The 12,694-nt window shown below is 34.8% G+C and overlaps 1 protein-coding gene across 1 annotated transcript in view; it reads left to right on the forward strand.

Moving 5' to 3' along the window:
* The window catches only part of SPOCK3 (SPARC (osteonectin), cwcv and kazal like domains proteoglycan 3), a 170,320-nt gene that overhangs the window by 111,405 nt on the left and 46,221 nt on the right, over window positions 1–12,694 (forward strand). Inside the window, 1 exon segment of the mRNA XM_032686576.1 lies at window positions 7,534–7,648. Coding sequence (XP_032542467.1) covers window positions 7,534–7,648 — 115 coding nt within the window.

The raw sequence follows: 12,694 nt of genomic DNA on the forward strand, positions 1-12,694 counted from the left end.
TATGTTTATATTGTAGAAAAGGTGTATTGATGTATCTGACCAAACTTCAGTCTCGCAGCCTCAAAGGTTTGAAGCACACAATGGACACACTATGAATAAATACCCTGGCAGTTAATTTCTGCTTACTTGTATGCTATACCAAATCTGCTTCCAGCTGCCCAGCATGTATACATGTATACAGTGGTAGAAAAGAGAAATTGGAGGGGAATGTCTGCAGATTGTACCTCAAGGCACTAATGCATAAGCTGCTGTTCCTTACTTGCCAGAGAAATCACATGTACCCTCATTACTGGCTTGAGTTAGATTGTTTAAAAGCCACTAGGTATTCCTGGCAAGACAGTCTTATTGTGGAAAAATGTTATCTTGCACTGAGATTGTAACATTCTCAAAAAGGAGCGGAATTAAATCAGTGAGAAAAAGGAAATTGATAAAATGATAGGAAATGCTGAAGTCAGTGTTGCACAAGCACTTTGTCTTCCTCTTTGGCTAGACTTATAATGTGATCTTAATTCTGTTGCTGTTCCTTCTGCAGGGCTCTTCACTCACATAACACACAGAATGGACATACCTCCCTTTTATCTAATCATTAAATCATTTTCTCTGCACCATTCAGTAAAGTCTTATGTCTTTTATTATGTGGTAGCCACACAGTTAAACTAAAATCCTCATCTACTTTGTCTTCATTCCTTGTACATTTTTGAAGTCTGCAAAGAGTAACTTTTTTTACAGCTGCCTCACACACAGTCCCTCTGTGTGATATGAGTGTCTTTCTACAGACAGATGTTTCTGCAGATGGAAACAGAAAAATTATTTGTGAGATGTGGATATCCAATTAAAAGATTTTTTTTCATGTTTCACATCGCATAACATTTATATATTCAATTAATTTTTGTTTTAGTTTATCTAAAAATATTTAACATGTTCCCAAATCATATCTGAGGTTTTCAAGAGCACATATACACTCAGTGCCAAACAGAATTTTGCTGAGGTAAGTTATCCAAGATCCATAGACCAGCATAGTCATTACTTTCCTTTTCTTTTCATACCATCTCCCTAGTTCATTCATTACACATCTTTAAATCTCTTCAGTAAATGACAAACATTTATGCAAGCAATAGTCTCTTCACACTGGTTCATTCCTGGAGCAGGTCTGTCCTGTACTTCCCAACTGAATAAGCTTGATGCCATCTGATCCACCCATTTTCTCAAAGCAAGATAAACTACACAGGTGTCATTCCTGACAGATTTATCTAATCCTGGTTGTAACGACAATGAATAGGATTCAATAAACTTCTCCAACAATTTATTTTAAGACATCACTACTCTTATTAGCAAGTCTGCCTAGTATCTTATCTGATACTTTTCTGCAGCAATTTAAGCCAATTATTTCTTGTAACATTCATCATGGTTATTCTTTTCAGGTGTCTTTCAGATGTCTTTTACCTGTTTGACAGCTGTTATATGAATCGTCTTTTCTTAAGACTCACTCCTTGAGCCTCTTTTTGGTGACTGTTTTCTAGGCCTCTCATTATTCCTGTTACTCTCTTTTTCAATTAATTCTTGTCTTGTTTGAAACCTTGTCACAGAGCTGTACAAGGTGTTCTGTTTTAAGTGCTGCCAGAGCTCTGTGAAATTACTCTACATGTTTTGTAGGTTACACTCATGCTTATATATCCTGGTATGATAATGTTTTAAAACACTGTTCACTTGTTCTTAATGATCAGTACATTCTTATTTTTCCTTTAGAATGGATGTCTAGCCAGTTGCTCCAGGTTGTATTTAAAATATGATTATTTTGTCTACCTTAGAGTAGAACGTAGCAGTTTTCTGTATTGAATTACATTATATTTTAACCTATTTCCATAATATGAGTGTTTTTATTATGTTCTTATCTTCTGAAGTTACTCCTCACCCATGTTTAATAGAATATCTATTAGTTCATCTTCCAACCGATTAGAATCATAGAATCATAGAATAACCCGAGTTGGAAGGGACCCACAAGGAACATTTGAGTCCAACTCCAGGCCCTGCACAGAACAACACTAAGAATCACACCATGTTCCTCAGAGTGTTGTCGAAACACTTCTTGAATTCTGGCAGGTTTGATACTGTGACTGCTTCCCTGGGGAGCCTGTTCCAGTCCCCAGCCACCCTCTGGGTGAAGAAAACACATTCCTAATATTCAACCTAAACTTCCCCTGAGACAGCTTCAGGGCATTCTCTCGGATCCTGTCACTGGTCACCAGAGAATGGAGATCAGTGCCTGATCTTGTGTCCTTCGTGAAGAAGTTGTAACTACAGTGTCTCCCCTCAGCCTCCTCCAGGCTGAACAGACCAAGTGACCTCAGCCACTTCTCATACAACTTCCCCTCAAGGCCCTTCATCATCTTTCTGTTTCTCGTTTGGATACTTTCTAGTAGCTTCGTATCAGTCATATATTTTGGTGCCCAAAACTGCACACAGTATTCAAGGTGAGGTCTCACCAGTGCAGAGCAGAGCAGGACAATCACCTTCTTTGACTGGCCGGCGATACTTGTGTGATGTCTCCCAGTATCTTTTACTATCAACGTATTTTTAAAAGCCCTTTTTACTGTACCTGACAGTACTGGCCAGCTTCAACTCTAAGTGAGCTTTGGCCACATGTGTTCTCTCCCTATAGTGGCAAGCAGCATCTTTTTAGTCCTCCCGTGTTACCTGACTTGCTTTCGCTGGGCACTTTCTTTTTTTACCTTATCTCCAGAAGATCCCTGCTCAGCCAGGCCAGCCTTCTTCCTTGCCTGCTTGACTTCCGACATTTGGGAATTTCCTGCTCCTGTGCCTTTAGGAGGTGGTATTTAAAAAGTGAGCATCACTGGTGGACCCCAGCACCTTCAAAAGCATTTTCCTAGGGGAAATTAAAAGACAGAATAGTTCCGTGGTTGTGACTTAGCCTTGCTGAAGTCCACTAAGTGCAGTCTTCCATTTTGAGACACTGAGTGCTACTCTTGGAGGATCACTTGCAACTAGTTTGATATTCATATTACAATAGATGCACACAAATAACCATAATGTGGCTTAATAGGTTGCAATGTAGAAGAGTGTGATGAGCCTTGGTAAAATCCAGCTACTTGCAATCTGATATTTCTCTGTTTTCTAGTAGTTCTTCCATAGAATGAAACTATATCTATTATGATTTGCCTGATAAAACCCCATAGCATGGTCCATCTTCTTTCTTCTATGTGCCCAGAAATCAAACTTACAAGCTGTTTTTTTTCTGTAATTTTTAAGATAATATTTCCCTCTCTTATTTCTTTCTTCATCTTTCATTCATTTAGTACATTTTATGTCCTTCAGAGTTTCTCAAAGGCTATGAAGTTGCTCAGCCAGTTCAAGTATGCAAGGCTGGAAATATAAAATTCAACTAATCTGAAAACTTCTAGACCATATAAGTATTCTCTAAATGTTCTTTTTCACTCAACATATAGATTTTACCTCTGTATAGGTGACACATATATGTATGTGCTGACATATTACTCCTTTCTGTAGAGGTTTCCTCAATATTTGAAGTCATCAAAAAGTTATATATATATATATATAACACAATGTATGATTGTTACCTGTAACTTGGTTTACAAATACAAGGGAAGTTAGGATATTTGGAACTTAATGTAATAAGTAAAGTGTATCCTGTGTTTGCATTCATGCCAGTCAAATGCACACAAAAACAGTAGGGTTTTTTCTTTGTATTTTCATTTTTTCATTATTTTTCCATGAAAAAGTAGGTGGGGTTTTTCATCTTGAGGCTCTTTAGGCTCTTTATATGTTCAATATGCAGAGATCTATTTGGCAGCCTTTGACAGCTACTTTGCAATGGAAGGTGGAAGAGCTTAATGAAATATATTACTGTCGTTTAATCTTTGAAACTCTATAATAATACTTCTAAGAGCAGAGCTCATGTATATCAAAATAACATGCACTGTAGTAGTTGTACCAGAAGGATAACTGTTCTCATCTTTGCTGTTGTAACAGTAAAGAAAGCTACATGAGTCATGTCTAAAGATGACATGTCTAAAGATACTCTTTGAAGTTTTTCCCACAGATTTTAATTGCTCATCTCTAGTTCACTAAACATCTACTTTGTGCAAATGATGAAGAATCTTGAGTCCATTTAAGACTGAACAGGTTTTCAAACAGGCAGAATATTAGTGAACAAATTGCATTTTTCTATGGGACACTTGACAGTACAGAAATGAGGAATTTTTCATCCTGAAATATATTGCCAAGAGACCCTGTGGTACATGTTTTTTTGTCTGTATTGAAGTGATTTATTTTCCTTAAGCGTTGTGCAGCATATTGCTCTGAAGTTAAAAATACTCTTCTGTCTTGAAACAAAACATGTGAAAATTCATACAGTAGAAGTGTCCTTAGAATCAAGCATACAAATGAGACATGGTGAAACTACAGCATAGAAAACTAATATGCTAAGAGGAAAAGGGAATCAAGATCAGAAGATAAAAAGCTAGATTTATTCAAAAGTAAAATGGAATTTTTTCATGCATATAAGGGATTGTGAAAAAAGTAGCACAAGCAGTTAACAGTTTATAAAACCAGTTTAAATAAGGAATATTACGAAATCTAACAGATGAGTGTCTTGAAAGTTTCATTACATATTTTCCCCACATAGAAAAGTCACTAATAAAGCCAAATAAATAAACATTATTTTATTGCTATACATAATGTAATATTTCATGTATTGTTTCGCTATTTAAACTATTTAGATATTTTCCCCACAAAACAAATTATTTCATCACTGTCTTCAACACTGCCTCTCCTTTTTTACCACTACTTCTTGTGTCCTCATAGTCTGTATGTCACAGATTTCTTTTTCTATGAAGTTTTTCAGGTATGTTGCTTGTTCTTCTACCAACCTGAGAGTAACATGGAAGAAAGTTTTTATTTAGCTGAGCTTTCTTAGCAGTATCCCAGTGCCCTATTTACTTGTGGAATGATAACAAGATGTTTGAGCCAGAGTTATGTTCCTAGTGTCATCAGCTGCTGATATGAAATTGTCAGAACAGCCTGGATTCATTTCTGACTTCTGCAAGCACCGTGATTTTCCTTTGTTTCTGGAAACAATGAATATATCTCTGCTGCCTGCTTGCCCATAAAATGAGTTCATTGAGTATAAAATTTTATCATATTTGTGAATGGGAGTACTGATTTGTAAGTGTTGTGTGCTGACCTTCCAATCAGTATTTCAGGTATCTGTGCCTGTGGCAGGTGTTGAGCATTAAGGTTTTTTTAACATTTAAAAAGATAACATTATTTGCAAATAGGACTGAGTAGACAACTTAAAAGGAAAACAAATCAAAAGGACTAAACTCACAACTCATTATGTTAGCTGGAGCAGCTATGATCTATTTACTACTTCAGCTACATTCGAGTGAATCAAAGTAGAAGCACTGGAGTCTGCAAAAATAATCTCTCAAAAGATTAAGTCAGAAATTAAAAAATTATTCCTTTTTTGGCACTCTTGGTACTCTGCTTCTCAGTAAAACAAATCTGGAATGGGTTTATATGTCAAGTTTTAAGTGGTAGTCTCACTAAGTGGAGTAATCAAAACCTAAAGCACAGCTATCTGTAGGTATGACTCCTTAAACTACTTAAGATTGAACAATAAAAATTCACAGATCTTAAAATGAAAAGATACCTCTTTTTAACAGAAGCATGTATTAAATTTGGGGTGTAATCCCTTCCACAAACTCCAAATATTGTTTTGAATATTAAAATGTGAATTAGGTACTGTTTGGAAAGAGGGCTAGTGGGCATCGTAGCTAATGGAAGCACTCTCCTGTATGGCCAGGATAATTGTGCAGAGATACAAAAGGTTGTTTCAAAATCATCACAGGCAGGTGTTTGCTTTACTGCCATTTTCTGGTCCTTTAGGAGATATTATGGCTATATAGCTTTCAAATGGAGCACTTCTGTTTGTTTTCTGTTGTTGTTGTTGTTTTCGTTTGGGGGGGGATTATGCTTGTTTGGTTTGATTTTGGGTTTTTTGGGGGGGATTGTTTGGTTTTTGTTTTCTTTTTTTAAATAAAAGGTTTTTTCAGTGTTCTTTTACTTTAACGGTGCCTTATTGGCAAAAAGTAAAGTATACTTCAGTTATTCAGATAATAATGATTTTATGAAAATACATAAAATGTGTGGTATCCTTTTCTATCTTCTTTTTGGTACTGGCAGTGCAAAAAGGTATTATATCAATACAGTGATGCAGCTCAGCTTATGCTGGGTAGAGAACTGCATGAGTGTGTGGTAGGACTGGAAGTCTGACTGCATGAAAGGTTGATGAAGTTCTGTAAATTCCCAGCACTTATATTTGCAAACTAGTGGAAACCTCAAGTGAAGCCTGTCAGGAAGCTTCTTGATTCTTACATGGCTAGAGTGCTCCCACCCCTTACATATTTTTAGGAGAAAGAGAAACTTTGATTCCATGGTTTGCTGGAAAACCTGATAATTTTATAATGGAATTGCATTAAACTGAAGTTAGATAAGTCAGAGAATAAAAGATACAAACTCTGGTGAGACTGTTCTTCTGAAGTGTTGTGATGCATAGAAAACACTTTTTACTTGTTACTTGAACTGGTTTTCTGACTCGTATATTTCTTTGTCATTTACCTGACTAATGAGACATGTTCCATCTTTTGTTCCAAGGATGAAGTGTTCTCTGTAACCATCTTTCTCTTTTTGTTTTTTAAAAAGCTCTTTGTACATGCTTTCCCCCCCCACTTTGTTTTTTGGTTTATGTTTTTCCTGATAATACATTGGCAAAATACCAGGGAAAGATCTCTATGTAAGGAACTGTTCTTTTGGAATAAAAGTTCAGCTTTTCAGAAGGAATGACAATGTGCAATGGTGTTAGTTTCTCTGTATGTGGTTTTTAACTACATTATATTTGTGTGCTTGATACAACAATTCCATTTCTTGGTTAGATGTGGTTAATTTTATATGGTTTCTGGATTGGAGCTCTAAGTATATAGATCAGAAGCAACAAAACTAATCTGTTTCCATACTGGAAAAGACAGTCACTATGCAGAATTACGTCAGACACAGCTTTCCATTTTATTCATTAATGCTTTTTACTAGGATACTGTCATCTTAAAGACAGAAATTAAGTGATAAATTCTTTAACAATTCACTGTTAATTGCTTCCTATCAATAATTATTATTATTGCTGTGTTTATTTGCTCATATAATACAAATAAAACCAATGCACTCTACTTCCATTTAGCATGGATATTAAAATCAGTCTCACACCACACATGCACTCATGCTTGAATCAAGTCTGAAACTGTAGCCAGATTAGGGACCAAAAACTTTGTACCTTTATTTAATCTAATTTTTGGTATGAAGGTAGCATATACTGCCAAAAACTTTTCCTAGCACCTGTGTCTGCAAAGATTTAAACACAATAAAAAAATTGCTTCAAAATTCTTAAAGTTATAATTTTCTGTTATATGTTTTATTAATGATAGTCATTCTCTCTCCTTACAGTGCAAATTAGAGTATCAAGCCTGTGTCTCAGGAAAACAAATCTCAGTGAAATGTGAAGGACGTTGCCCTTGCCCTTCTGAAAAATCCACAAATGCAGCCAGAAGTGATAGGAGAGGTGAGTGATGGTAATTCGTGTAATATTTTTAACAGCTGATTTCCAGAAGGAAGTAAGATTTTACTCACAGAAGATTACAGTTCCCAGAAACACTGATTATTCTTGAATAAAACCAGCTTTATTTTGGTCAAGGTCTTCTTTGCCAAGAGTTTTGAAATTGTACTTGTAGTAAAATACCACAGTGTTTTTCAAATGAGCTGTTGTAGTATGACATACTGCTGTTCTTATTTTGTTCTTTTATACTCCTTGAGGTGCTTATGGCTGTATTTAAGACAAAGAAAAATTCATTCCTTGCTTCTTCATGTTTTCAGTTGAATATTCAAGAAAACAAAGTGTGATAGAAAAAAATGGAAACTTAAAAATTCTTGTTACTGGTCATAGGAGCAAGTAGTTCCACTATAGAACTATTAGTAAAGGCTTCATTATATAAATAAGTCAGTTTGACAAGTGCTTGATAGGAATAAATCAGCTTCCTTTTGGACCATGAGAATAGGCTGCTAGAAAATGAAGTTGTTTTGTACTCCTCCTTAGCCATTGATGCAGCTGAAACAAACTGGTGGAAAAAAAGTGGTGGCTAAGCATATTTGTATTTCAGTGGCTCCCAGGTGATTTTGGAAGGTTGTTGTTAAACAAAGCGTGATACCACCTTCGGTGCTTCTGAATAAATAGCTGTCATAGCATGAGGTTTTAGGGCACCATGGACGTGAATTTGCCAAGAGAAGCATGACTGGAGATCTGCATTTGTTTCTTTCTTTAGACTGATCTCTGTTAAATGCAATTTTTTGTTCTTTCTGTATAGTAACACTTCTGATGAGTAAGCTAAAATCTTTATGCACAAATATAATTAAAATATAGCAGAATTAGTTTTTTAAGATTGGGGTTTTTTTCCTGTAGCAACCTTATACTGATAAAAGAAACCAGCATTACATTCCTGCATTATGTTAACGTTGGTATTTCACTATAGTTTGATGCGCTGTTCCAAATGTGTTGTGCAAGAGAGTCTTACTGTTTTCATTATAAACTGTAGCTACTGCCAAAACTATTATTTTCCTAGTTTAAAAAATAAATTAATATTCTTTTAACAATGAATAGAGATGACCACTATAAATATTAAGTTGTATGCAGGCATATAAATCAATTAAAAAACTGCTCTGAAACACTCATTTAGGTCACTTTTTTGGTCTTCAGCAATGTAATTGGTTGTGTAATTAAATATTAATTGAATATATGTAGTTAAATACTTCCTGTGCTGTAACCCCTCTGCAAAATTATAGTGTCTTGATGTTTTTAAGGCATTAATTTACAATTTCAAGTAGCACCTTTAAATAAGTAGATAAATCTGTCATTTGCTTGCATTGTCAGGCAGAATGAAAAGCACTGGAAGACACAGCATTGTATGGTTAAGGTGGCCCCTTTAATAAGGTATATAATGTAACCCCAATGTGGTTGCAGTATTCACTAGCAATAATTTCTGCATCTCCAGGATGAATATGGAAATAATTCCTTAACAGTGCGCTTTAAGTGAAATTAAGATAATGAGCTGAAAAGAATGTCTCCGTGAATAGCAGGCCTATGATTCTCCAGTGTTAGTCTTTTAATATGGTATCATTGCCCTCAGTTTTTACCAAAACAAGATTAGTGTTTTCTCTGCTGGAAGTTGTTTCAGCTGATGCAGTTATTTTTGTCCTTGGTGTGTCCGTTCAAGCACATTCTGGTTTTTGTACTCCTGTTCTAAAACACTGAAAAATATCTAGAGACAATTTTTTTTTTGCTTCAAAAAAATGGAATTGTTTTTAATTAGGATTGAACTCTTCTTGAAGATTTATGCTGCCAAGGGATCAAGATTGCTTGTGCCTAGTTATGTAAAAGAGAAGGAAAAAGGTTCCCATGTGTATGTAAAAGAGAAGGAAAAAGGTTCCCATGTGTATGGGAATTAACACTAATCCCGTCTTGACAGAATGTCAAGGCAAGCAAAATACAGGGCTTTTCCAAATGCTACATTTTATTGCAACACTGAAATTTGAATATAATTTTTTTACAAGGCCAAAGGCCAGGAGACTTGAGAAATACAAAAGTGAGCTGAGTATCATTACTGAAATTTCAACCATTTTTGTGACAATACAAAATTTCTTAAAACAGCAGTTCTTATAGCAGAAGTTATAAGAATACAAGTTTTGTCTTTAAGTAGAACTCCATAAAGCATTCTAACAGTTGGACTCTGTGATCTTGGAGATAATTTCCAACCTAAATTATTCTATGTTTCTGTGATTCTAAGCTGTATACACATGTCAGTTGCTTACAAAATTGACGAAGCCAAACAGACAAAGTAAGATTATTATTCCTGTTTCAGGGATAACTGAACTAAGGGTTTCTTAATATACATCCCTTATCTAAGGCAATTGTTCATCTTTTCAGATTAAAAAATTTACTGACTTTTTTGGTGTATCAGGAGAGCAAAGCATGTCTATGAACTTTTTCAGATAAGTCTTGGTGTGGAATCCCATACTCCTTTGGGAAGCAAAATTAAACCAGTACTCAGAAAAACAGATATTCCTTATAAAATGTGTGTGAACCTAATCATAAAATCATAGGATGCTCTAAGTGAATTCTAAAGTTTATCTAATCCATATCTCTGATGAATGCATGAAGCAGATGAAGGCACCCGGGTTTTTGTGAAAACTGTCTCATTTTAATGATACATTTAGAAATGTTGGATCTAATTGATGTTCAGGGGCCCTTAGATTGAATCCATACATGAAAGGGCTGAGAACTTCATCTGGAACTAGATGTGTAAGTTGTAGACAAAACAAAAGTAACAAGCAGAAAAAGACACAATAAAATAAAGATCTTTCTTTGTCATATCTTTGTTTTGAATTTAGTTTAGAGAAAGCAATGGGTATCATATAAACTATAAACTACAGTAAGCACTCCAATATTGTTTTAGTTCAAGATATTACAAGAAAAAAAAAGATGGACAACTGTCAGTTATTTTGTACTGTTATTTAATTGATATTTAATTCATAATTAATATAATGTATATTAATACATTTAATTATTGGTGTAGATCAAGAACTATGTTGCCTTTTTTTCTGCAAAAAGAAATAATGCAGTCTGTGGAATATGTGTCTTTGAAAAAAGGACAAAATTTTAACTGCATTTACTTCTTATGTCATTTAATGTGGTGTATATATAAGGCTTTATATGTATGTATTTTTACAGTATAATACCTTATATTTTCTAGCTGATTGAAAGAGCAGTTCTGAAAACTCTTAATTTCTGAAAAATCTTAACTCTTAACTTCTGAAAAATCTTAACTCTTAACTTCAAAGGTATCTAAGAAAAGCATTCATTGTAAGTTGTCTTAAATTTGCTCTACTCAAGAGTACATATATTGGGAAAGTTTAATTATTCTTTAATATAAAAAACTTGACAGAGTGCCTATGTTTTATTTCCCTGTTAAACTACACTAAAACTGTGATAATTGTGTGCTGTGACATGTCCAGGATCCTGCTCTTCCAAACAGACTATTTCAAAGTGTGCTACAGCATCCTCCTGGATTATCTCTTTGTATATCTTCATCATAGAAATAAGGTTGGGATTCTGCCCTGACACAGAGTCAAGGCAGCTGGGATATGTAGTCATACCCAAAAGCTCAGGATCAATTGAAGGTCCTGCAGTCTAAATGGCAAAAGCTATGGCATTATGGGTGAAATACTGAATATTCATCAGCTACTGAAATAGAATAATTTGCTCTCAATAATTTTTGAGTTAATTTCTAATAAATCCTGTGATAAGAGCGCACTTGATATTTTTACTAAAATAACAGAGATAGGCTTATATTCATGGAAGAAAAAAAGGGCTTCTCTTTATTTCATCATCTGAGGAGGACTATATAGGTAAGACTGGAAGCTTCTATAAACATCATACTCTTTGAATCTAAGCTTTTACCAGGTGGAATTGAAAAGGCAACTGAAATTGCATGCTGAAAGGATTTTCAGTTAGCATATATGAAAGACTTTAATCACAGAATATAGGTGCTCTCTCAGCTGTATCCTGTTTTGCACTGCATACTGCCGAATTGTTAATTGCTGTGGAGAGATGAGGATAAGTAACAGTAGGATTAAAGATGCTCTGGATTCTGTTTCATTCTGTGTGCATCAGTGCTTGAAAAGCAAATAGGGGGACAAATAGCAAAACAGGACTCTCCCAAATCCTCTCATTTAATTTGCATAACATCATCTTTTCAGTACATGACCTCCATCATTCCACCACAGGTATAGATGCCAAAAAGAGCTTTTGTTTTGTTTGCATTCAGAGAGTACACTGAATGGTTTCCAGACTTAAAAAATAAAGAGATTGAGGGCCAAAAATAATGTTTGTGTTAACTCTTTAATCTCTACTTTTTATTTTTACCTTTCAAAGACAGATAGTACTGTTTTGTAATTCCCTTTTTCTCTTTTGCCAGATGTACTACCGGACATCAATAGAATAAAATCTATATTCAAACCAACATATACTAGACCAATTAGACCTGATATTATCAGTGATCAGTTATGGGATAGTCAGAAGGAGCCATTTGTGTGAGACAATGAGCAAAATTCCCATCTAGAAGGTGAAGAGGTTCATGCTGTGTGATCAAGAATAAAATTTGACTTTCAAACCTCAAATAAGACAAAGATAGCCCACCAAACAAAATTAGTGTTATATTATAGTGCTGTTTGGGGTTTATTTACAAATATATTAGTATGTTTTAAAACATTTCCTAAAAGATCTAATTGTAACATTTAATTTTACACTTTCATGCTTGTTACAGAAAGTAAGTGACTAGCCTATAAAAAGATGTACAAAGAGAAGCGTGCTCATTTTCATCATGGGAAAACTGTTCTCAGTTGTTAACTTTCTCTGAAGAATATGTACAGTAAATGGAAGGAGGTGATCTCCATAGTCTGGGAGTAGCAGTAGCAACATTTTATATATGTGACAAATTTGCAGTAGGTAATTGTCAGCTTTCTTGTCTACTGTTCTTCTTAGCCATTGATTTATATT

The sequence above is a fragment of the Chiroxiphia lanceolata genome, chromosome 4 (assembly GCF_009829145.1).
Source record: "Chiroxiphia lanceolata isolate bChiLan1 chromosome 4, bChiLan1.pri, whole genome shotgun sequence".
NCBI lineage: Eukaryota > Metazoa > Chordata > Aves > Passeriformes > Pipridae > Chiroxiphia > Chiroxiphia lanceolata.